Source organism: Phyllostomus discolor, chromosome 14 (genome assembly GCF_004126475.2).
Source record: "Phyllostomus discolor isolate MPI-MPIP mPhyDis1 chromosome 14, mPhyDis1.pri.v3, whole genome shotgun sequence".
Classification (NCBI taxonomy): Eukaryota; Metazoa; Chordata; class Mammalia; order Chiroptera; family Phyllostomidae; genus Phyllostomus; species Phyllostomus discolor.
The window spans coordinates 43,435,411-43,462,560 of NC_040916.2; the positions used below are offsets into that span (position 1 = coordinate 43,435,411).

The 27,150-nt window shown below is 39.9% G+C and overlaps 1 protein-coding gene across 4 annotated transcripts in view; it reads right to left on the minus strand.

Moving 5' to 3' along the window:
• The window catches only part of NOTCH2 (notch receptor 2), a 196,293-nt gene that overhangs the window by 37,352 nt on the left and 131,791 nt on the right, over positions 1-27,150 (minus strand). For all 4 annotated transcript variants that reach the window (XM_036015694.1, XM_028502734.2, XM_028502735.2 and 1 more), the window contains exons 6-12: positions 15,319-15,552; positions 13,879-14,034; positions 13,244-13,432; positions 12,179-12,292; positions 11,274-11,387; positions 9,399-9,632; positions 5,453-5,563 (exon numbers count right to left, since the gene is read on the minus strand). In XM_036015694.1, the coding sequence (XP_035871587.1) occupies positions 5,453-5,563; positions 9,399-9,632; positions 11,274-11,387; positions 12,179-12,292; positions 13,244-13,432; positions 13,879-14,034; positions 15,319-15,552 (1,152 nt within the window). The remainder of the gene's footprint in view (positions 1-5,452; positions 5,564-9,398; positions 9,633-11,273; positions 11,388-12,178; positions 12,293-13,243; positions 13,433-13,878; positions 14,035-15,318; positions 15,553-27,150) is intronic.

Genomic DNA, 27,150 nt, shown 5'->3' on the forward strand with positions numbered 1-27,150 from the left:
TATTGTTAGGTAACACCTCTATCATGTCTCATGATTATCATTTCTTTCTTGTGGTGAGAATAAAAATCTACTCACTTAGCAGCTTTGATGTTTATAATACAATATTATTGACTGTAGTCATTATGTGATGCATTATATCTCCAGAACTTATTGATCTACTAGCTGCAGTTTGTATCCTTAAACAACATCTTCCCGATTCCCCCAGCCCTCTTCCCAGACCCCAGAAACCATCATTCCACTCTGTCTTTACAAGTGTAACTTTTTCACATTCTACATATAACTGATATAATACATACTTGTCTTTCTCTGTCTGACTTATCAACGCTTAGCATAATACCCTAAAGATCTACCCATATTATCACAAATGGCAGGATTTCCTGCTTTCTCACAAATGAATAACATTCCATTACACACATACAAACACACACACATATCTTGGATGCTGTGAATAATGTTACAATAAACATAGGTGTGCAGATACATCTTTGAGATACTGCTTTTGATTCCTTAGGACATATATTCAGGAATGGAATTGCTGAATCATATGATAGTTCTATTTTGAATTTTTTGAGGAACCACCATACTGTTTTCCATAATGAATGTATCATTTTATATTCCAACCAACAGTGCACAATTGTTCCCTTTTCTCTGCATCCTAGCCACACTTGTTATCTCTTGTCTTTTTGATTACAGCCATTCTATCAGGTGTGAGGTGATATCTCATTGTGGTTTTGACTTTCATTTCTTAGAAATTAATGATGTTGAGTATTCAGGTCCTTTGCCCATTTTCCCCCCTAATTCTAAACATTTATTCATTTTCTTTCATCATTTATGCATTTTTTTCATGTATATACACTGTTTATACTTGCTTCCACAGCCTTAAATCATTTTCTTATGTATGCAGTCTGGGTTTCTGATTATACTTCAAGTCTTTTTAAAAGCATGAACTCATTTTCTACACAAGACAATGCTCCTCACTTCTTTTTTCATCAGTACAACTGTGCAGGATATGCCATGGTTGGGTTGGCTAAGAGCCAGAGAACCAAAAAGAAATTACATGTTCAACATGTATAGGTTTATAATTTATAAAGATTTATACACTTTACTACTGATTAGAAACTATGGTAAGAGACTTGGAAAGAGGAGAGATTATAAGACTCCTATCTATGTTTTTTTTATTATATTTTGGTAATTTCCCACAGTTTTATAATGGTACTGTAATGAGGATTAGCTGTACTGGTAGATTTGTTACTCAACTTTTCAAATACTATTTGAAAATCACTAGGGTTTGGTAAATTGTGAAGCTTTCAAAACTTCACCTGTTTCAGATGATACTGGATTTCTAAATACAAACAATGACTTACAGTGTAAAATATCATAGTCTGTGGTTAAATCACATAGCCCTGAGAATTAGTGTGAACACTTCCAGTATCCTCTAATTTTCCAACAATATTTCCTAAAATTATGTTTAGCTACTCTTGCTGATTGCGTTTTCATAACTGAGGTATCATTAAATAAAACATTATATTAGTTTCAGGTATACACAGAATAATTTGATATTTGCATATATTGCAAAATGATTACCACAGTAAGTCTAGTTAACATGCATCACCATACATAGCTAATTACAAAATCAATTTTGTTGTCCTTTGCTCATTTTTTTTTTTAAGATTTTATTTATTTATTTTTAGAGTGGGAAGGGAAGGGGATAGAGAGAGAGAGAGAAACATCAATGTGCGGTTGCTGGGGGTTATAGCCTGCAACCCAGGCATGTACCCTGGCTGGGAATCAAACCTGCGACACTTTGGTTCGCAGCCCGCGCTCAATTCACTGAGCTATGCCAGCCAGGGCATCCTAAATATAAGACCTGAAACAACAGATTACACAGAAGAAACACAGGTTCTAAACTTATGAACCTTGGTCTTAGAGAAGATTTTATGAATTTGACCTCAAAGCCAAGGGAAGTAAAAGCAAAAATAACTGAATGAGACTATATCAAACTAAAAATCTTCTTCACAGCAAAAGAAACCTTCAACAAAACAAAAAGGCAACCCACCAAATAGGAGAAGATATTTGCAAACAGCAGCTCTGATAAGAAGTTAATATCCAAAAGAACTCATACAACTCAACAATAACAATAAAACAACCCAATTAAAAGATAGTCAGAGGACCTGAGGAGACACTTCTCCCCCCAAAATATACAAATGACCAATAGATATGTGAAAAGTCATTCAACTTTACTAGCTATTAGGAAAATTCATATCAAAATTGCAATGAGATGCCATCTCACACCTGTTAGAATGGTTATTATCAACAGGACAAATAATGACAAGCGTTGAAGAGGTTGTGGAAAGGAACCATCATTCACTGCTGGTGGGAATGTAAATTGGAATGCCACTATGGAAAACAGTATGGAGGTTCCTCAAAAAATTCAGACTAGAGTTACCATATGACCCAGCAACTCCTCTTCTGGGTATCTACTCAATTTTTTTTGAGTAGATACCCATTTATTGGGTATATATCTTTTGAATACCCATTTATTCATAAAGATATATGTACCTTGTATTCATTGCAGCATATTCACAGTAGCCAAGGCATAGAAACAACTGAAGTGTCCCTCAATAGATGACTGGATAAAAATGTGGTGCATACAAGGTCTGTCTGGAAAAAGTCCAACCATTGTTACTATAACAAGAAGGGTCTGCGCTACATTGATGTAAGCTGGCAGCCAAGGAGGAATGTGCATGTGTAAACAATGATGACTTCATTGTAGTAGTCAGTGGGGGTGGTAGACATCATTGAGTGAGCACATGTACTGTGTGGCTGTCACATTCAAAATGACTGAGCCAGTAGAACAATGAATCTGCATCAGATTTTGTGTTAAGCTTCAACATTCCTCCATGGAAACTATTTGGATGATTCAGAAGGCCACAGCTATGGGCAACAGATGATTGGTATTTTCATCACAACAACATGCCTGCTCATGCATCATGTCTTATGCAGAGTTTTTTGCAAAACATCAAATCACCTAGGTGACTCGAGCCCTCCTACAGCCCAGCCCAGATGTGGTGTCCCCCAACTTCTGGCTTTTCCCCAAACTAAAATCACCTTTGAAAGGGAAGAGATTTCAGACTGTTGAAGAGATTCAAAAAAATATGATGGGGCAGCTGATGGCCACTGGGAGTACCGTGTGAGGTCCCAAGGTGCCTGCTTTGAAGGGGACTGAGACACCATTGTCCTATGTACAATGTTTCTTGTATCTTCTTCAGTAAATTTCTCTATTTTTATATTACATGGCTGGATACCTTCTAAATGGACCTCATGTATATAATGGAAAACTACTCAGCTATAAAAGATAAAATACTGCCATGTGCAATGACATGGATGGATCTTGGGAATATCATGCTAAGCGAAATAGCTCACAGAAAGTCAAGAACCACATTATTTTACTTATATGTGGAATATAAAATGGAAAGCAACAAATATAAATAAGACAAATAAAACCTTATAGACACGGACAACAGTTTGGTGGTTACCAGTGGGAAAGGGGTGTGGGGGGAGGTAAAGGGTGTCAAATATATGGTGACAGAAAGAGAGTTGACTTTGGGTGATAAACACAATGTAATGCACAGGGTATGTTTATAGAACTGTACACTTGAAACCTATATAATTTTATTAATCAATGTTACCCCAATAAATTTAATTTTTAAAATTCTCTTAAATCTGTTTAAAAAGTAGTATTAAATAAAACAGGGGAAAGAATAAAGTACCTCACATTCACAGCTCTGAGTGTATAACCACAGTTGTCTCTGATATTTTCAGCAGCTGATTTAACTTCACTCCCGCCAAAAACAAAACAAAACAAAAAAAAACCTCCCAAAAGACTAGAAAACAGTTCCAAGAACAGGGTACCACCCAGTAACCAAAACATTCCATTTCTTGGTTATGTAGTCTCATGCTACACCTTAAGTTTATTTTAGAATATTTTTAGTCCATGTCCTCCCTCCTTGACCTTCCTGGTTTGCTAAATGTTAAAAAGAGAGAAACTATGATTCACTGACTTTTCCAAAAGAAGGAGGAGGAGGAGGGTTGGGAGGAGGTGGAGTAGGAGGAAGAAATCTAGTCTAGGCTTATATACTTAAAAAGAAACCACCACAGGCACCCACTTGGGCTGCCCAGTGAAGTGGGAATGAGCACAGGCTCTAGAGTAGGACCCCTGAGTTGGACTCCTAGCTATAGTGCACTGGTAATATTACTCACCCTCTCTAAGCTCTGGTTTTCTCATCAGGACTGCAGAATGATAATAGCAATGACAATTAAATGAGATCAGGCACTTAATTTAATATCTAGCTCAAAATAAGTCCTTAATAAATGGTAACAAAGTTTTATTATCCATTTTTTAAAATGTACTTAATATTCTATCCAGCAGAATTTTTGTGTATTCTGTTGGCTGTCACTTAACCTTGGAGTAGTAAGTTTCAGGACAGAGAAGTACATCTGGCTACCCCAAGCAGTGCCAGGCACTAAGTATGAGAGCTTTCATTATGCCTGTCTCCTGAGTAATCTCCCACTGAACAGGGATTACGGTGACCCATGTGGACCACCAAAATTCCTCTCCAGCATCCACAATCATACAAAGCAGGAGAAAAGAACTGTGAGATACAGAGGACTGCAAGTTTCTAGCAGGCGAGAGGCAGACATTTACTTTTACTTGGATCCAATTGCCTTTTGACATTATAGTTTAAAAAGCTCTGAGGGAAGTTCCTCACATTGGTTGCAAATGACCCTGTGGTATCTATTAAATGGTCACATCTTATGTTAGTGTCTTCTTGTGTATAAAGATAGTTAATCTGATTAACAACAAAAGAGAGAAAAGAGAAGATATGTGTGCACACATGTGTACATATGTAAACGCTCTAGGTGATTATAATTTAAGAAGGATTCTAGCTTATTTTATTTTGGGCATTTTTTTTTTGTTCCTCTTGGGGAGAAAAAAATCTCAATTGCACTAGCCAAATGAGCTTGGTTCTGGCTTCATCCAGCAAGCTCCCATAAGGAGCACTCAGAAAAAAGCATTTAGGGTTCTGATAGAATTTTACCTTGGCTATGCCAGTACAGAAAGCATTCACTACTAAGTGTAGAAAAAGAAAGGTGGCTTTGGAAGACATATAACTCAAGCACAGAAAGTGAGAGAAATTCAGAGTCTGACTATAAGTTCTTTTCAAGTATCTATAAACACATGACCTAAAAGCCCTAACTAATGAAAAGTTTCACGTTACAGTTTAGAAAGGTGTGCAAGCAGAAAACTGGGCCAGAGAAGCACAGAAACAAACGTCTGACCTTCCAAAAGACAAAGAAATAGGAAACATTTTAAAAGTAATGTTCCTTTAGATGCCCTTTTACCAAAGTAATGGGACTGGAGGTGGAACCTCCCAACAAAAAGGAGCATTACCTGTGAATCCTGGTGAGCAGACACAACTATAACGATTAACTCCATCCATACAGACTCCATGGACACAAGGGTTACTTGCACAGTCATCAAAATTGTTTTCACAATTAATACCTGTAAGGATAAACCAAAGAGGAACCATGTAATATTACCACAGAAGTACCAAGGATGTCTACTTGTGATGCTGTTAAGAAAGCCAAAGAGTATCCAGCCAACCCTGGGTAAAGTAGCAATTCTCAAAGGGCAGTCAGTCCCCCAGACTCTGTCAGGGTGATCATGAGGGCCAGTCGACCTTATTCATCACACTAAGCCACCATTTGACTTTTCCCCTGTGATAGCATTTGCACAGGTGTGCAAAAGCAATGGTGGCAGGACTCAGCGGGAATGTGGCATTTCAGCAGGAATCAGAGCAGTGGTACCACACTGTAGTAGCAGTCACTGTGCTCTTCACCTCTGGGCACTCACAGTGAAAACCAAACAAAATGACAGATTCACTTAAGAATGGCTATGGTGAAGTAATCAAAATTACTAACTTTCTCATTTTATTACATCTTTTTTAAAAGATTTATTTATTTATGAGAATGGGGGAGGGAGGGAGAGAAACATCAGTGTGGGGTTGCCTTTCACATACTCCCTACTGGGGACCTGGCCTGCAACCCAGGCATGTGTCCTGAGTGGGAATCGAACCAATGACACTTTGGTTCGCAGGCCAGCACTCAATCCACTGAGCCAGTCCAGCTGGGCCAGTCAGTTCATTAGGCCTTGACCCTTGACTATACTTTTACTGCTCTGCGTGGATGCCAAAGTATAGAGTTGTCTCCAGGAAAAGCAGCTGTGTGATTGTTTCAGTTTTGAACAGAAACAGTTGTTTTTTCCTTGAATCCCATTTTCACTGAAAGAACTACTGACACACTAACTAGAGCAGTTTGGATCTAAGTGTTTAGTTCACATTAAGTGAAAGAAGTAAACGTGTCATTCCAAAACAAACAAATCGACAAACAAACCACTAATGGTGTTGTGTCCCAAAGATAAAATTTTAAATTTCACATGAAAATTAGTATTTCAGAACTTGTGTCCACTGCCATTAGCTTCAAACTGACAGTTTCTATTCTGGGCTAAAGTTCAGGATAAATTTTAAAGTCTGGTAACTTCCTCCTGGAGCATGCTGCCTTCCTCCTGGACTATTCCCAGAATAAACTGTAGAGTTTGGCTATGTTAAGAAAGCTTTAACTAAAAATATGGGTAACTAAACAGTAGAGATATACTAATCATTGTTGTTAGTACTATTTGGTAACAATACTCTTGATATTTCATGATTTATTTAATATGAATTTTGTGATGCTTTTGGGTATCATAAAAGAATATTCTACTAGTTAAAAAAATCTAAAAACTAAAGCCTTGTAATAAGAATTGTAAGAAATTCCCATGACAATTGCCATAATTTTGATTCACTTTGTATTAATCTTTATTAATAGCAATAATTACATCAAAATTTATTGAGCCATTATTATGTGCAAACTATTCTGCCCCCCCTTTACATAACTATTCCCTAACCTTCTAACTCAATCACCAAACCAAGCTGTGCTACACTCACTTTTCCATGATTTATACAATCACAGTAGCACAATGGGATGTGAACCCAGGTCTCTGGATACACACTCTTCACCATACCATATTGGTCATTCTGTGAGTGATGAGGCTATGCTGCCTCTCTAGCCACAAAGGAGGCAAGGGTTTCCATACTCTTGTACACAAGTGAATTTTTTTGAGAGATGTGTCCAGCCCTTACCTAGCAACACCATTAACCCACACTTGACCAAGCAGGCCCCAGAAAGCCAGGTGGTCTAGTGTGACTCCACCCCCAAGCTGGGCCAATGGGATTTCCTCATTGGAATGTAGGAATATGAATTGTGCGACCTATGGCCTGCAAATGGCACTGCTTCCTGCTAACCTCTGCAAAGCCTTACTGTTTCAAACTCACCTGAAACCCATGAGGTGCTTTTGTGCTTTCACTAAATTTCTTCTGCCTGTTTTGTTGTCATTTGTGTGCTTGTTCATAATTCTTTAAGCTAGTCAAATTGAATTCTGTGACTTCAAACCAAAAATAACTTACTTAAAACAATGTCCCATCATAGAAGCACAAGGAGAGACAAGGCATGAGAAGTCATTCTGGGTAGCGCCTCCCACTCTCAGTGCCAGTGAGTGAGAAACCACAACTATAACCAGCAAATTGTGAAGTATCCTTTCTATCTACATACCCATCCATGCTCCAGCCTACCAACCTAGGACCATGTTATGAATGGGTCATGGATTTTTACTCTAGAACTCAAGAGTTTATTCATAAGGATTAACTGAACAAATGCTTTCACCCAGGGCCCTGCCTGCCAGGTCTTTCTCCACCCATTACAAGATTTTTTTACATTGCCTGGGTCACTTGGCTTTAATTCTGCAGACAAGCCACAGCCATGAATTTGGCAGTTCTCCAAGAGATTCTGGGCCTTGCCTCTCTATGCTGCCTGCACACCACTCACATCTACTTCTTGCCTTTCTCAGTGGTTGCCTTCGTTGTCCTCCCCAGGGAACACACCTGATACATCCTGCCATAATGATATCATCACAGAGAAAACAAAGTGCTTGCTAACCCGCCACTCACCCAGGTTCCAGTATGCTTGTTCTAATGGCAATGATAGCAAGGCCTAAAACAGCCCTGCCATTCTAAAGGCATCCATTCAATTGCTTGTAAATCTCTCAAATTTCTTTTCGTACTGCAATTTCTCATGTCTGGGGACCAGCCCGGAAGCAAATTGCTTTTGGAAGGTTTCACAAAGATCTATTCAGCCCTTTTAGTGAGTTATCTAAATGTGGGGAGGGGGAAGGCATTTTCAACTGTGAAGGCATGGGATGTTTTTCATATGCTTGAACAACTCAAAAAGGACTTTGTTTTCAAACTTGGCATGTATGAGGTCCTGGATGAAGCCCAGGGCCCTTGACAAGTTTGAAGGAATGCAATTGGAAATAACAAAATAAAATGAGGGCAGCTAACCACCTCCCCCCACCTTTGCCCCCTACCTAGGCTCTTTTCCTTAAATCGAGAGTGAGCTCTCAATAAATCACTCTGTTGTTCTGGCAGGTTCCCTTCTAACAAAGGTACACACTAGTTAATCTTTCACTAATACATTTGCCTTTGATCTGAGACACAGTACTTCTCTGTCCATTAACCACAGTTGTGACCATGACTATTGCTCCAGTAAGTAAAACGGAATCCAGTGGAACCTGTGAAATGCTGCTTCCCGAGAAAATCAACATTCACCCAGCAAGGAGGAGCATGCCCTCACAACTAACAGTAATTTGGCCGGAGTCAGGAAACAGCAATGAACTTGGGACAAGAATGGTGGTTCCACATTCTAATTTCCAGTGACCAGGGTGTGCTGCAAAGTCTCTCCTCTCCCTTACAATCCTCACAAATGCCCAATGCCCCACAGAGATAAATGGCAGAAGAAAAGTGTCACACTAAAGATACTGGACTCTGAATTAGAGAGAAAACTACTGGAAAGAAAGGAGGGAGGGTTAAAGAAAGGGACGGGGGAGAATAACTATTAGTCTGTGGTAGAGGTTATAAAAAAAAGAAAACAATAAAATCAAGCCACAAAAGCAAGAGGGTTTTCAATTTTAAATAATAACTTCAGTTTTTTGAAGTGGTAGGCCTCCTTTTAGGGAGAAGACATACATAAAATCACCAGTTTTGTAAAGCTATTGTCTCTAATTTCTTCCCTGGCTAGAGCCATCTCCCTCTGAGATGTTTCTGGCTGTGGCTTTGGCTATGCCTCTCAGAAAAGGGATTGTTTTTTGGGGTATCTAAGCATATGCCAAGAAAGCCTGTGACATCTGTGTAAATTGTTTTTGAGAAGCAGTGAAAACTCCAAAGGAAACATAAAGAGAGAAAGTTTACCTGAGGTGCCTGGCTGGCAGTTGCACTGATAGCCATTTACCAGGTCGATGCAACGGCCCTCATTCAAGCAAGGGCTGCTGTAACATTCATCTATCTGGTCACTGCAGATGGCGCCCATGTACCCGGGGTTACAGATGCAGGTGTAGGAATCAATCCCGTCCTGACACTGGCCATGGTGGCAGGGATCAGGGTCACAGTTGTCAATGTTCTCCTCACACAACACACCAGTGAATCCTTGGAAGGAATTTTACCAAGAAGAATTAAAAACCAAAGCAGATACTCCACACCTGAACATAAACAATGTAGCTACATCCACGTATCCCCGTATCTCCCATGCCTTAATTCATAGTGCAGGAATGAGCAGCTGAAACTGACTATTTGCACTGATTTATATATAAGGCAGGCCTAGAGAGCTGTACTTAAAAAAAAGTTCTTTAAATTGAATGTGTAGAATCCAAGTATCTTTTTCTAAGTGATCAATGCTTTCATCGCAGAAATGCTTTAACTGAATCTTCATTCCTTATTGGGCTTCATGGGGAATAGCTCTCAATATTTTTCCTATATTTATTTACCTCTACATTCCTTTCCTCCCAAACCTAATATATACGTAATGTAAGAAAGGTTTCATGAACCTTATCTTCCCAATTCTGACTTTAGAGGACAGAGAACTCCCCTTTATTCCTCTCAACTTCTCCCAGAATATTATGCATATGTACTAAGCTTTTAATAAATACTTGCTGAGTAAAATGAACAAATTATAAAGACTGAAATGAAAAAGGGACAAATAAAAACTCCTTCATGCAACATTAAGTCTCTTCTAGAAGACTCCAGTAAGGTTATTCTCCCTTTTAAACATGACTTCAAAGTTTTTCTACTTCTCTCCTGTGAATGTTATTCTCCCTGAGCAGTATCTGGCCAGAGGAGGACATAACCTGAAACTTCTCCAGCCAGAGACAACAGTTCATGAAGAAAGAAGGAAGTTTAAAACTAAGCCAAGTAGGCATAATTAAGTGGTAATGTTCTAGTACTACTAAAATATTGTTTATTTTTGTGACATAGTTTGCTTTTCTGTGATCAGAAGAAATGCACATAATGTTTAAAAGTATTTAAGAACCTATTTTCTAAAATAAAAAAAGTCTTAAATTATATTCCTAATTTCTTTCTCTCTTAAGCAGTGGGATAAAAAATAGACTGGAAAATCACCTTTTCTAATAATTTCTACTCCTTTTCTACAATATTGGTGTGTGCAGAAGCAAATGAGTAATAGGGGATATTTGGCTCATTCAGATCACTCCCAACTGGGAAATGTGGCCACAGATCAGAAATGTAGAACATTTATAAACAGATTATTTTACACCCTAATAGCAGAATTCAGAAAAGAGTACACAAAATTCCCCAGACAGAGCTCTCACACCTGTCCAGAGACACACCTGACTCTCACCACATGATTTGTGTTTTAGACAGAAAACCTCTGCACTTGCACACAATTGCCCTTAGATTTCTGGGCCCCTGTTCAATCACTTGCCTCAAGAAACACAGTGACAGACCTCCTGTTGAGAAGCCCCAGTGAAAAATAGCTTTCAAATGGAATTCTTCCCTTTCCCAAAGGAGTAAGTCAAGCCAGCTGGAAACTTACTGCTGCCAAAATCTGTCCCAGAAAGACATGGACACCAAATGGAAATGCCCAGGCCAGACCACTATTGTGAAGAAGGAGGCAGGTGTTGTAGAAGGAAACAGTGAGAGCAACAAAAAATATGCTGGAAGAAGATATTTCAACACAGAGCAGCCCTGTCAGTGGACTGGCCTGGCAGAGTAACTGGAAGAGGATAGTCTCAGCTGGACCTACCAGAGGAATAAAAGTGAGAAAAATCTTACCTGTGGCACACTGGCATTCATAGCCATTTGGGTGATCAATACACTTTGCCCCATTCAGACATGGAGTACTGGAACAGTCATCAATATCAATCTGGCAAACTGGCCCGGTGAAACCTTAAATGGGGACAGTGATGACACAAGACAAAGGATTATCCGATGTCCTCCTTTTTATGAAATGATGCTCAAGAAGTGTTAGGATAAGTTACTCACAGGGCTTATACCAAAGGGTTAACAAAAGTAAAAATATTCTCTCCAACAGTTAACTAGGATGATTGGGTGAAGCCCAGGGCATCAACCCCTGTGTCTCCATGTCTGTTTCTTCCCCTTGCATATTTCACCTTCTACTTAAAATAGGGATTGACTGGTTACAGGTGAAGCACTCCAACAAGTGAGTGTAGCATCAGAGGAACTGAGACCTTCTCTCAGAAAACAGTGAGAGATGCTACAGTGTATGGTAGAAAATTTAGCATGTCTTCAACAATAGCTTTGGGGAGCAAAAGGAGAGGCAGAGCATTCTTTCAAAAAAATTGACTTTGTTTCTGACTCAGAGGTGAAATGTCTAAAAATAATAATCTCACCAATGGGCTTCAAGACTATGACCCATGGGGAAAAATAAAATCCCGAATAGCCCAAAACTAAGGCCTCTATGAGATATGAACTTTCTGAAATATACACACAGACAGAGAGGTCATGGGCCTTTCAGAGTAGACTTGGACTTCTAGCCACAAAGGATTTGAAAAACACACTAGCTGAAACAAATTCCCCATTTCTGTACACACACTCTCCTATTCTGAAGTGCTCACTTTAATGACTTCCTCATGTACAGCCCACACACATTCTCTCCCTCCCTGTGGTCAGTCAGCTTTGTGCTTTCAAGGATAACAGGGGCAGGTGTGGGCACTTACCAGGCGGACACAGACACTGGAAGCGATTGACTTTATCCACGCACTGCCCATTGTTCACACAAGGGTTGCTCTGACATTCATTTATCTCCAGTTCACAATGCACACCTTTGAAACCTGAACAAAACAGACCACACAAGTGGCTTAGAGAGAGAGAAAGGCATACATAGTCCGGACAAGAAAGTCCAAACTTGCAAAGATGATGACATCCTCTATGAGCATGAACACTTCTGCAGAGGACAAAGGGGACTGTGCCATGACAGTGACTGATCCATCACACAGGGGAACCCCCTGGGGTATCCCTGTCACTGTGAAGAGGGGGAAGAAGTTACCTCCAAAGACACTGGTATGATCTAGCATGCCAATGAAGACAGTGCCATTATTCTCTCACCAGTCCAGGCTTTGCTTTCAGGGCAGTGCCAGGCCCACAGCATCCCCTCTGCTTATTCCTAAAGACCAGCTGAAGTGGAGATATTGCTGCTCTCGGGGTGTAAGTCCAGGTCAGGAGGGCCTCTCAAGGCTAGAGCGTCTAGCATCATTACTGAGGCAAGCGGCCACTGTCAGCCTCCCTTGTGACCTGGACTAGCTGTGCTCTCTGAGAGTTCAGAAAGGAATGGTCTCTGCAGAAGAGCTCCAGAATACAACTAATTAGTCATGTGTACATGACTCTGGGTAAATGGCAGGTTCCTATATAATTATGGATAAAATTAATTTCTATAAATGATATGGCATGGTATTTGTAATACAAAGGGAATCAGGAAAGCTGGCTATTTGAAAGATTCCGATGGTAAATGCTTTATTAAATTAAAGAAGACTTGCATTAAAACATTCACTTCTAAAGTTTTCTGAGTTTTGACATAATGGGCTTGCTTAACTGGGTCTTCATAGCTCTAAGAATTCTAGCACTGCCTCACTCCTTAAAAGTCCCTTGGCTGGGAGCCCCATCATTACTGGGAAGGAAATGATGACAGAGGTCAGAGAATGGCCACATATCCTGAGTGTTCCACCTAAGAGAAGCACAGGTGAGTGCCTCCTGTCTGAACGCCACACACAGACGGGCCCAAGTACCTGGCATGCACAGACATGTGAAGCCTCCGATCTTATCCAGACAGGTGGCATCGTTCTGGCAGGGGTCTGAATGGCACTCATTGACGTCCATCTCACAACGGGGCCCCGCATACCCTTTCAGACACTCACAGTGGAAGGCACCATCCGTGTTCACACATTTTCCCGCATGCTCACAAGGATTGCTATTGGCTGAAAGAGACAAGAACCAATTACAAGAATCAAAGCACTTGATGGAGAGGTTCCACAGATGTGGACTACAGATGCAGGTCTGATTGTTATAAGCGTTAGGGCCAGGCATGTAATGGTCTTCTTCTCAATTTCCTATTTTCTCTGTAATAAGTTCAACAGGTAATAAAATTAGGGCAATCTCAAGTGCTGTGTGTCTCTGCTGCTCTTTTCCCCAAACCATTACTAAGATATGGCATTATATCAAGAGTTAAGTACAGACCATCCATATATTTCAATTCCCAAAATAGAATATATGATTACACTGAAAGGTTAGTTGTAAACAGTGGGCAGGTAACAAGAGATCTGAGGTTGGGGCAAACATGCTCCTAGAGTAAAAGGTGCTTCCATTGAAGTTCTTGCTAAGCACAACAGACACATGAGGAAGAGGAAAGTTTCCTCAAACTCACCCATGGCGCACTCATCCACGTCTTCCGTACAGTCAGCCCCTTTGTAGCCTTGTGGGCAGGTGCAAATATACTGTCCATTCAGGGGGTTGGTATCACACAGTGCCCCCTTGTGGCAAGGATTGCTGATGCATGCATCATCCAGATGACACAAGAGACCTGTGGCAAGAAGAAAGAGAAAATGTCCCTACTTGGGGAACAGTTGTCTCTTTTACGGAGGAGGGAGAACAGTATACTGGCTCATCAGAATCCACTAAGGAGATTGAGGCAACCTCCCTTTGGCTGTCCTACATGAGGAACATGCTGCCAAAAAAGGAGCTTCTGCAGACAACCCTGATCCTCACCCTAACCCTTGGCTGGACCTCTCCTCAAGGGTAGAGTATTCTATAGGCTATAAAGGGAGATGGTTAGATGACAGAGACAGGAAAAGGGCAATTACTTTCCTGTAGCACTGCCTGATTCAGCAAACAAAAATTGAGGATGCCTGGTTCAATAGTAATTTCCAAAAAACAATAAATAGCTTTCTAGTGTATGTCCAAAATACTGCATGCATCCTGTATTTTATTTGGCAACTTACTTTCCCAAATCATGCTACCTGGTAATTATGGGACACCAGCATTTCACTAGCCTCAGAAAGAAAAAAAAAAAAACCAGTTCAACATCGTCAGCCTATGCTTGGGCAGCCTTTTAATAATGTCAACATTCCTGGCTCAAGTGCCCTCAGGACTTTGAAGATATTACCAGGCCCCATGTTCTGCATAGTTCACATGGGAACTGGATTTTCCACTCTGCAATTAGCTTTAGAACAGGTAGCTAAGGCTTCTTCTACAAAGCTGGAGGTAGAGTTTTTGGAAAGGCCTAGATATGAGAATATTTCAAAATTGCTGGGCACACAGTTCTTTCACCTAAGCTATCTTCTTCCATCACATTCCTCCCTTCATTCTCTACTCCTAGAACCAGAAGCTGTTATACTGAGAAACTATAGCAATGTTAACTCTTAAGTCAGTAACAATCCTCCCTTAGAGGAATATTTCTATAGACACTGAAAGCTGAAATGCATTTAAATGCTTCTCTTCTGCCAACTCCTCCTGAGCAAATAAACTATTTCTTCTTAATATGAAGTCCCTTCATCCATTTATTAGTAATTTTGTCTTAATTTCTGAGGTGTTTTTCAGCCTAAGATTTTAAGGTCAACAGATGCTTCCAAGGCAACAGTGACTTTCATTTTTCAGAATGAAACACTAAGGTACACAAGGTGAGATGAGAGCCAAAAGTGCCAAGGAAAAAGACTAGTTTTGTAGCATTTTGGCTAGCATTTACATTTCCAGAACAATCTCGAGCAGTATCTCCCTACTAATGGTAATTAAAAGGACACTGCTACTAGGTGAAAGAGAAGACAGAAATCCTGAATGCTCGTGGGCTCTGTTCCCCTGCTGGCCTTACCTGCCTTTCCTTCTGGGCACATGCAAGAGAAGGAGGCCACACGGTCAATGCAAGTGGAGCCTGCAGTACAGGAGGCGAAGGCACAGTCATCAACATTCATACTGCAGTCATCGCCACTCCAGCCATTAACGCACACACAGCCATAGCCTCCGTTGCGGTTGGTACAGGTGCCTCCGTTCTGACAGGCATTGGGTTGCAGCAGGCACTCGTCCACATCCTCTGTGCAGAACTGTCCTTTGGGGGGGAAAGCACTTTTGATTAGGACTCTTCAGTCTCAAAGGATCAGTACCATAGCAGCCCCCACACCTTCTTCTTCCTAATGTGACTTGCCTGAAATTAAGGCAAGCAGAACTCACAGCTGATCAGGTTCTCACATTAATTTTAAGCCCACCTTGAGCCATCCAAATGACATTTATTCTAGGCAAATAACTTAAAGAAACGAAAGTTGCTATACCTAGAAACTCTGATACCACAAGAATTTAGGCAACCTATTAAAGAGAAGACAAGTTTTTTAGCCTTCTTGACTCAGTTAAATCCCTGGGACAATGAACATGTAACTGAGAAGAGTGAGAAAAGAGTCTAAAGGATGAGTAAGGAAAAGAATAATGAGAAGGAATGTAAAAGTCAAAATGTTACAGTAATTTTTCTGTATCTTGCCTATCAATGTTAGTAACCTGGTTATGATACTGTACAATAGCATTACAAGATAATGTTACCACTGAGGGAGACTTGGTAAAGTGTATTAATACCTTTAAGTGCACATGAAATTACAATGATCTCAAAGTAAGAAACTCAATGAAAAAAATGAAGGCCAGGGCAAGCAAAGGTAGATATAAAAGACTAAGGACAATAAAAGCCTTGGTAAAATATGGATGTGAAAAAACAAACCAAGATCATGAGATTGGAGCAAACTGTGCTCAGCCCGAGACATCCAAGCTTCAAGGATGCAAATTTGGAGAATAAGACACAGAAAGTCAACCCAATGTGATAGAAGATGGAAAAAGGATCAGTATGCTCTGTCTGAAAAAGAGCAAACTGGAGGATGATAAAGATGAAAGCAGTTATGGACCTACTGCAGGTCACTATGACAGCAATGGAAGGGGGACTAGGGAAAGGCTCCTGGGACCCATGACAAGAAAAAGAGTATCTTCAACTAAAAGCAAGGAATCTGTGATTAACAGCAGTTTAGTGTCAGGCCAGTTGAACTGTAAAACAAGTTGACGAATTGGTCTTATTGGAAGTCTTCTTAATACCAATTTTAGAGAGCTATCAAAGAGAACTAATATTCAGGTCACTTGAATTCTCTAAAACACAACAAGTGGCTGAAACTCAAAAAAACCTCAAGGTCTCCTTAATTCTTTCTTTGTAAAAGAACTCAATAAATAATTTAAAAAGGTATTCTGTTGAAGAGGCCTCTTAATGAAAAAGCACATGACACTTATCCTCAGAAAATGCCAATGTTATCTCTAGTCCCCAAAATACCTACCAGTAATTCAACTGGCTCAAGTAGTTTTGCAATGTGCCCATCTGTGTAGCCATCATGGCTAGTCGAAGCTAGTTGTGTCTAATCTAACCTAAGTGACCACCTATTCTTTACTTCCACTATTACACCATTCTTTACACTCATCATTATATCCATTACTACGGAACCAACATCATTCTATTGCACTTATTTAATTGTACATCTATCTCCCATCACTTGGCTGCAACCAGCCTCTGAGTTCAGAAGTATTTTTTGTATTTCCAGCTAAGACACCACTGCCTAGGATGTCAAGATGGGTGTGTGTGCATCTCTGACCTCTGTGCTCATCATCCCACTCCTGTGCTCTTCTTCTCACCCCACTTCTTCTATACAATTTTGAAGAAGCCACCATGTCTTTACATGATAATGCCCTCCTGATATAGGATGGGCATCTGAGACATGTTACATATCGCTACGTCTCTTTCCAAACTTTTGGACTAGTGACACTTTGCCACATGGACCAAAAGGATGAAGTAGCCAGTCTACACAGAAGATGACAGGTGAGTCAGAAGTGCACAGAAAAGAATCACAGTCGAGTTAATGGTTCTAGTCGTTCCTGAAGCCCAACTGCTCCAAACCCTTTCAGGGGCACAGCTATTCTGAGAGATGTCCCTTGCAAAGGGTTTCCCTAATTTCAGACGGGGATCTGTCCGTTGCAACCCACAGTATTAACTAATGCAGAGTGCATGAGTGAGTGCAGAAGTGAGTGTGTGCATTTGACTATGACTTCTGCCAGAGCAGGTAGTGTCATTTTTGACAGCTTTGCTCCCTTACCACACTGACAGACATGCTACCTCAGATAGAGACAGATGTGTAATTAGGATGTAGGTAGGATTTAGAAATAAAAACATGACCAAGGAGATGAAGAGTTGCTGTAACCTAGAAATTACTGAGAATCTTGTCTATTATGCTAACTAAAAAATATATATGCTACACTCAAAGCAAATGACATGCTGAATGTGAGCAATTTGGATGTTATTTTTCTTTTTGACTGGCTCCATGATAGTTCTGAGTATAAGACACTGTGCGTTTAAAAATATCTCATGTATTCTTTATATATTGTAATACCCAGACATTTAAATATTGTAGTAAGACAGACTAGGTAAAAAAACAACAACACTTGGAATGCAAATTCGGCACTTGGGAAAGGAAACCAGAAGTCACTGATTGCCTACTATAAAGCAAGCATTGCTCTTGAGCTGTAACAAAAATTACATCGTTTGTAGTTGAAGAATTGGGCTCAGAGAGGTATAATAACTTGCCCAGTGTGAACTTTTCTGCACTCAAGTAGAGCTGGGATTTGAACTACCAGCTCTACTTGAGTGCAGAGCAGAACTACCTGATTCTAAAATTCTTAATGAAGACTTGTGACGTGATTCTCATCTTTTCAAAACCATCTCTGTGTGTCTCAGGTTCCCAAGCACACAAAGGCATGGGGAAGTGGAGAGGATAAAGAAGGTGAGAATTAGAATCATGACTCACACAATCTGATTACTGGAAAAACTCATGAGTGCAAATTACTATCTAAAAACCAAATGTACTTTCAGGTACAGTTCACTAACTTTTTGAATGAGACTGATTTTTGAAGGTTACATACAATCACTGAACACCTTAACGTAGTATATCTCTTAGGTAGTGTTAGAGAAATCAAGTCTAGAGCCAAGGGCATGCTAGCTTGTAAGAACTTCCTATAGAATTGATCATTTTTCTCTAAGTTGCAGGCACATTTCTCCAGAACAACACTCCTTCCCAAGCTCACTTCTGCCAGAATTTTTTTTCCTCCTAATTCCAATTCTATCAACCAGTTTTTTAATTCAGAAGGTAGAAAACAGTAACCCGGCAGGGGGGGGGGGCACTACGGTTGCCTGTTCCAAAATTCCCAATGAAACATCTTCTAAGACACTGTGCTTCTTTCATGTTATTGCCCTCTTGGCACAGAAGGAAACCAATGCAGAGAGGCCTATGAATAAGAAATAAGGCTCAAGAAGGAGAGGGAAGCTTTCCAAGGTCAGAAACCAGTAAGTGAGAGCAGTGTCATTCAAACCCAGATCATTTTGACTCTAAATTTACTAGCTTTCTACTGCAGCATAGTTAGGTGTCCAGGATTTGATCCTAGGGTCTCAAAGCACTGAGAAGGCACAGAAGCTTGAAACAATTAAAGAACAGCCTTGTTAGAAATGAATAAAGGTCCCTAAATATTGAATATTGATGCAGGAAAATTTCTTGGTGATCATCTAGAGATATTGGGTGCATTTTGCCAATTCAACTTTTCCCACTACATCCTGGGCTCACTGAGGGTGGTAAGGTTAGGACTTGAAGATATCAAAATGACTGAAGTGTATTCTTTGGCTGGAGTTTAAAAGGAAAAAGGTTGGAGATCATTTGAAGCTTGGAATTAGACTGAATTCTGAACTTGATACAGCAGGCAAAGGGAATTATGATAGGTTCCTGGCTGGGGGAAGACAGGATCAAAATTGCCTTTAAAGACTAGTCTCCCAGTAGAATACAGGAGGGACTAAAAGCAAATGGCTTTCAGTTACAGGGAGAGAAGGAGAAAGCACCAAGTTATGAGCGACCTAGCACATAAAAGCCTCTGGTGAAAAGGGACAGCTGTGTTGTTTCCATGCCTGACCACGCTACTAAATCTTCAATCCAAACAAGCCTCAGCATGTATCATCACCTGTCTCAACACACAAACTTTGCTGGTGAACTCCAAAATATACTGCACAAAGCTCAGTGAGGCAAGTTTTTGAGGGTATCAATTATCCCTCTTAGTAATTTCATCTGCTAGATATTATAGGCTACTGCCATTTAACACTGAAACTAAGGCCCCTCCCATTTTCTGTGTGTAAAAGAAAAAGAAATCACTTGTTTTTAGAAACTACCTTCTGTATTGTCACCATGAGTCTGGACTAACTTGGTATGAAATGTCACACCACCAAATCCTTTCCTCACACCTTAAACACTTAGAGCCTTCTGTAGCTACTGATAGTTTTCTGGCTGATAGTTTTGCCTCATAAATTATCTCAAACACATGTCTCCCCTTCATGTATTTTATTCTAGCCATGAGGGCTTACTGTTGGTCCCTTACATTAACTTCCTTCCTACCTCAGAGCCTCTGCATATCTTGTTCTTTCCACCTCAGATATTCTCCCCCCTTGATTTATATGGCTAGTTACTTTTCATCCTTTGAACTCACATCCATGAAGGCAGGGACTGTGTCTGCCATTCACCTCAGCATAACAAGCACTGTACCAGACACTTGGTATCAGTGGTAAAATAGCCCTCAGACCTAATCTAATGACCTCATTTTTACAGATGAGGCAACTAGGACCAGAGAGGTACAGTGACTTGCCCACAGTTGCACAGCTAGCTGGAAGGAGAATTTGAAAGAGACAAAATTAAAAACAGAAATTGTGAGGTGCTAACAGCAGATTAATTTAGTGTTCAAAATGGGGAAGGGGACGCTAAGCTGAGTGTGGAGGGGCAGGGCAGAATCGAAAACACAGGGAAGAGCAAGGTGCCTCAGTAGTGCTACTAAGGAAGATGACACTATTAACTCACCCTTAGAAAAATAAGTATGCTGTGCTGGTTTTACAGGAGTAGGGTCACCTTCATAGTGATCTTTCTTATTGCCCCATCCTATTGTCTGGAAACTGTATAGTACATTATGGGTACAGCAGTGGCAGTAACTATGAAAGTGAGCCCAAGAGGACTACACTGAAATGGAAAACCATGATCCAGACCTCATTAGCATCAAGCTCTAGCCCAGTGAGCCATGGACCATTAAACAGACACCATTTGTGAGCTGCAATACGCTGGGATACAAACAGTTCGTTGTGGCTTCCTCAAGATACAATAAACAAACCATCAATCTGACTTGGAGTTACAAGTGACTGGGAAGTAGGAGGAGGAGGGGGAAAAAAGAAAAGAAATGATCACTGAGCCTTAGCACTTTGGGAAGAAGCCCTCTCCTTCCTAGTCATCTCTCAACTGTGAAGTGTGTGGGAAAAACTTTTATCACATCAATGGCCCTGTTAAGGGTCAACTCTTACTGCAACAACAATCACCACATGAGAACATATAAAAAAAGAGTTTGGCTGGCCCTTGCCCTGACCCTGCTACCTCCTCTTCTGTGGTTAAATCAAGAGAATTCAGTCTCCAATATACCCTTCCAACCAGCAGTCACCCAAGCTCCTGAGTGGTGGAGTTTCATCTTTTCATTTCATATCAGAATATTCTTATAACTTCTGTCCTACAAAATCTCCTCCTCTAAACAGATTTTTCCATTCCACTGATGGAGTGAAAGAACAGAGGGCAAGCTTAACCATTATTGCTGTCAGCTGGGATGAAAGCTGGTTGAACATTCTGTATAAATACTGGGGTCCACACATGTACACAAATGCACAAGCACGAATGTATATACAAGGCCTGGGGTATACAGTGGCTAAGGGGATAATGTGAGTATGGGTGGGGGAATTCATGTATGGATAAATGCAAGAATTGCAGTGAATGTGAATGTTGCCACTACTCACAGATGCCATCACCTTTTTTCTAGACTCCTCAAAAGACGGCTTTCCCTGCATCCTGGTCAATAAATTTCCTAAAGAGTCACCAGAATGATATCAACATGTACAGTGGACTTTGCCACTTGCTTGTTCAAGCCCTTTGATGATTTCCATTATACTTAAGATAAAATTCTAAATCCTATCCTGGTTTTCTGCCTACCTGTCTAGTCTCTCCTTTTGAAACACTACTAGGTCTATCGCTTTAGCTTTTTTTCATTTCTCAAAATGATCACAATCTTTCCCCTCTCATCAGGGTCTTTGTACGTGCTGTTCCCTGTGCTTGCAACACTCCTATCCCCACCTTTCTCTAACTAATTCTGACTCGCTGTCCAACTGAAATGTCACCTTCTCAAAGAGACAGTACCTGCCAACCTCAAGCTCAGTTGTTTCTGCCTTTTTAATATGCTCTGCTACTTTTCCTGAAGGCATTTATTACAGTTCAAAGTTTTAAAATAATTATTTGATTTATGTCTGTTTCTTACCAGACTGTAAGTTCCTTAAAGAAATGGGTGGTAGCTATTTACTTCATCAGTAAATCCCCAACATTTGCTACAGTGCCCAGCTAATAATATTTTTTAGTAGTATTAAAAAATATTTGCAAAGCAAATGTTTATCTGCTCCTGCTTTCTCTTAAGTCATTCTAATCCCAAAATAATAATCAACTTCCAATTCATCTCCTTCACACCTTTAGGTTGTCTCTATTCTATTCATCATCCCTTTATCTACATCCACCAATCAATACACAAAAGTTCTCATTCCAACCCCTCCTTAGTTACTGAACTCCATCTAATTATACTACACAAAATTCATCTTGTCTTTTGACCCTAGTTCTTCAATGATGTCTCAAAGGTAACCCTACATTATTGTGAGTACCTTCCTTCTTCAACTGAAATCTAAGATCTCCCTAAAGGCTATATCCCAGTCAACCACCTTGGCTGAGATCCTCTTCCAATTGCTTCCATCTGCATGAAGGTAAGTAGGTAAAGAATCCATGTTTTCTTTATTCCCTAATGCTGATACTAACTTCAAACAGTAAACATTTATTCATTAAGCTATTTCTAGGTACAAGACACTGTGTTAAGCACTTAATTGCAAATTTAATCCTCTTGTACAATTACTCCAGCTTTATAGATGTAGTACAGATGTAGTACAGATGTAGAGGCCTGGTCCCCACTGAGCAAAGACATTAAAATATTTCAGGGAGGTAAAGAGAGCAACCCTGAAAGAACTCAGTAACAGCCCTCCTATTTGGAGGGGTGAGGGCAGGTCAGAAATGAATGGAAAATGTAATGCCCCCATTTACTCAACAAATATGAACATACTATGTACCAGGCTTGACCTATACACACTGGGATTATAATGTTGAATAAAATAGTTGTGACTTTTACCCTGCAGAACTTATAGACAAATACAGGTTTTACAACCAAACAAACAATAACATAGGACAAAAACTGCTCTAATAGGCACATGTTGCCTTGGGAGCACAGAATAGGAGAATAGAGAAGAACTATATTGTCCAGACCAGTTGAGGATAATATGTTCATTGGCAAGCTACAATTATGGGACCTAATGACATCCCATGTCAAGGCAGTGTATTTTTTTGACAATTCGTTTTCCAAGATTCCCCTTCAAACCACCTAAGTTTGCATTAACAACAAGAATTTATCATACAAACATTAATAGTAATGGCAGCATTTAGCTCCATATTCTAAGGCCATAGTGGGCTCTTGCTTTAACCACTTCTAAAGTTCTTTTATCCATTTGTTTACTGTTATGTAATCCAAACCTAGATGACTCCCTAGTGACAGAGACCACACAAACCTATAAAACAGAGATAAATACAACAGAATATCTTGTGGACAGACTTAGAAATAGGCCATCTAATGTTACCTTAAAGTCAGAATGAGCTGCATTATAGCTGAATAAACTTTAAATTACTGAGAGTGAGAGAAAGACAGCAAGAGCAAGAAAGACAGAGAGGCTTCATATGTTACCCAGGTGGTGTAAGAGCCTGTATGTATGTGCGAGTGTGTGTAGGAAGGGAATGAGTGGAGAGCATTTCAGGCAGAAGGAAGTGTATGCGTATAGGTTTGAATAGAGGAGATAACATGGCTCATTTGAGGCCATAAAAAAAATCTGTGGGGTTCAATTACAAGGCATGCATCAGGGAGATATGGCTGCAGAGGGAGTTATATGCAGAGCCTTAGAACTCTATCCAAAGACAAGGAGGACTCCATGAAGTGTTTTAAGCAAAGAAACAACACAATCCAATTTGTGTTTCAAAATGTCCACTCTGCTGCTCTGGGGAGAATGGACTGAACTCTATCTCACCCTTCCAGGTCAACAGCAATTTAAAACACTGGGGAGTTCCAGGGCTCCCATGGCCATTATAGCAACAAGAAAGTCGGTGGTGCATCTGGGGCAAATTCCAGATGCAGTAACACCAAAGAGCATCCAGGCTCAGAAGCTGTATGGTGAGCAATGGATGCTGCACCAATGCTGGACATTCCGAAAGCGAACCCCTGACACACAGAAGAAAGCAGCTCTAAGCTTTAGTTCCCCTGCCTGGAGTCCTGTGCTCTGGTTCTTTCCCCGTCCCAGGGCTGCTGAGCTGTTATACCAGTTTACATAAAGAACCCCTCACTCCACTGGGAGAAAAAACTAACTGCAGTAGGGGTTCCAAAGAGAATCAACATCCTCTTTTTCTGAGCAATTATTATGAGCAGATGGGAAAAATGGAAAAAACAACAAGGGACCTATGAAAACATTCTAAACGATGGGGAACATACTATTTAAGATGTAGATGAAGAACATACTTGTGAAAAAATTCATTTACAGAAACTGAACACATTTTAGAAAGAACTGATTCTATATTCTCAAGAAATTTAGGTACATATAGGTTCTAAAAAGAAACGGAAAATAATATAGGACACCAGACTCTGATGAAAGGAAGCAGGCTGAGAGAAAGGTAGAAAGAACCTAGGTACAATGAGTAAATGTTATAAATAATATAAGTAATATAAAATACAGTTCAAATAAAATCACAATGAAAGCTACAAAGGACAAAACAATAAAGAAGCATAGATAAGTGTTATGAAGGAAAAATGTAACAAGTTCTCATAAAATGCAAAGAAAAAACCAGCAAGAGAAAAAATAGAAGAGAGAAGATTCCAGCCACAGAGGAGAATCACAACCTAATATAAAGGTCATAGGTGTTCCTGAAAACACAAAAACAAATGAAAAAGACAATATTTTCTGAGGTGAGAATAGAACTATGTCTGCAGATCCAAAGGGTTCAAAACATACTAGGATAAAATACCTATAACCAATTATTGGTTAAAGATTTGAGTTGAAAAAGAGGAGAGACAGAGGCAGAGACTGACTTGTCTGGGACTTCCCTATGATACTCACATCTAGGAACCTGGTAGGATTAATTTATGACCCAAGAATTCAGTATCTAGGCAAGAGGCCATTTGTATATGAAGGCAACTAAATCAAAAGGTATTTTCCAAAAATCTAAGAGTTCTGAAGACATATCAACATGTAACTTCTGGAAAAAAATACTCAAAAATGTACTGATCTGATGGAAAAATATAAATCAATAAATAACTCAGGAATGAAAAGGTTGTGATATAAAAGTACTAGTAGTTAACAGAAAGCAAGTTACACAAAGAACTAAGCCTAAAACCTTATATATTGGATTATAAAACAGTGTAAATATCAAGAATAATTTTTAAAGAATATGTATATGATTTTAAAACTCAATAGTAACTATACTATAATGTGAATTTTTAAATATCAGATCATATAAACAAAATCTGGAGAGCAAAGAGACAATATTCCCCGTCCTACAGAAAAGGCAATTAGTATACCATTTAATTTTGACATTAAAAATATAGATGGATTCAAATCCAAATTTTTCTAAACATGTATACCTTTAAAAATAAAAAGTACACTAAATACTGTAAGTTAAATCACCTCACCTCTATCTGTTGTCCACAAGGACCCATTTCCACTTCCTCAAATGACTTAAATACACGGCTTACATTCCTCTCACTGCTTCCTCCCCTTCTCCTCTGAAATCAGTATCTGGTTTGAGAACCAATAAGGTCATCTAAGCCAAGAGTTCTCACTTTTCGCAACTCAACTGACCTCCACACGTGCTGCATATCACAAACATACTCACATTCTGGATCTCACTATACGACATTCACTGTTCCAATGTCGAGATCTCAAACTTGGTACACTCTGTGCTTCCCATCTTCATCCCTTCCCATTCCCAACAACCATTTCACCTAATTTATCCCCAAATAAAACTTGTAAAAGTGAGCCCCTCCTAAATAACCCAGTTCATTAACCAGCCCCCTTTCTAGCTGTCTTAATCCTTAGTCTAGCCAAGGATCTAGGTGGGTCACATAAATGAAGTTCCTGTCCTATGACTCCAGCCTTGCACCTCCCTCTCTCCCTTTTCCAGCAGAACAAAATGTTGAGTAAGGGACTATGCCCACTCCCCCACTTCCTCCTTCCTCATCACTCACTTTTCTTTTTAACCCTTGCAATCCGGTCTCTTTCTCTCCTTTATATCGAAACTACATTTTAGAAGATTTTTGAGGACTTAAAAAAATTCTGATAAACTCTGTGAAATTATTCTTATTTGACTCTCCTGGTTGTCATTGATTCAATAATCATCATTTGTTAAAACTTGACCTGGGAATGCCAAAATAAGTAAGACCAGTTTCCCAATCCTCCAGAGGCTAAGAGTCCACTAGGCAAAGCAAGCATATAAACCAGTAAGAGCAGTAAAATATTACAGGAACTACCAACAGAGGTGTGTAGAGTTGAATTAAGGGCACGATCTTGAAACACACCCCTGACTCAGTGATGCTCTTATGGTAAGCTGCTTCCCAACTCTCATACATCCCCTTTTCTTATCCTCCTCCTCTGGATCCCTTTCCTCATTCATTTTCTTTAGTGCAGAAATTCCTCACAGTTCAGGTTCTACCCTCCATTCTTCTCACTCCACATACTTTCCCTTACACACTTGATACATTCCCAGGGCAACCAAAAACAAAACTCAAGCTCTGAGTCTCTAGCCCCTACCTCTGTTCTGACCTCCTGGACCTTACTGCTAAATGTTTTTCACTTGGAAAACTTAACATCAGCTCTAGCCCATTTGTGTCAAAAGTCCCCATGTTCTCCCATTACTCAGATTCAAAACAGAAGTTAACTCTTCTCGATCTCCTTCCTTATCCAATCAAGTACTTAAATCGTTCCCAATTCCTATCTATCCTTCTTTCAAGCTCACACCCATTCAAACTGTCTACCTCCTATTGTGGTTATGTAGACTTATTTCTTTCTGGTAAATTTGACCCTCCTTTAAAGACAGAAGGGTCAAATTTCTTCATGTCTTTTATGGCAGTCAGCATAGTATACTGAATATAACAGTTATTCAATAAATATCTGTTATTGAAGCTACCTTACAATCATTCTGTGGGGGCTTTGAAATCCATGAAGTGAAACTAGAACTTGCCTGGAATATAGCCAAAGCCAGACACTGAGTCATGCATGGATGAGGACAGAAGAGATCCCTCAGTCTCACCTCCTGCACTTAGTGGGGAGCTGTACTAACCACTCACCCATGTTCCCACCAGTACAACCACTAATCAGCTCTGAGACCTCTGGGGTGAGGATGCTTCAGGTTAGCACTCTGGCAGTCTGCCCACCTGATAGCAAACTGAACTT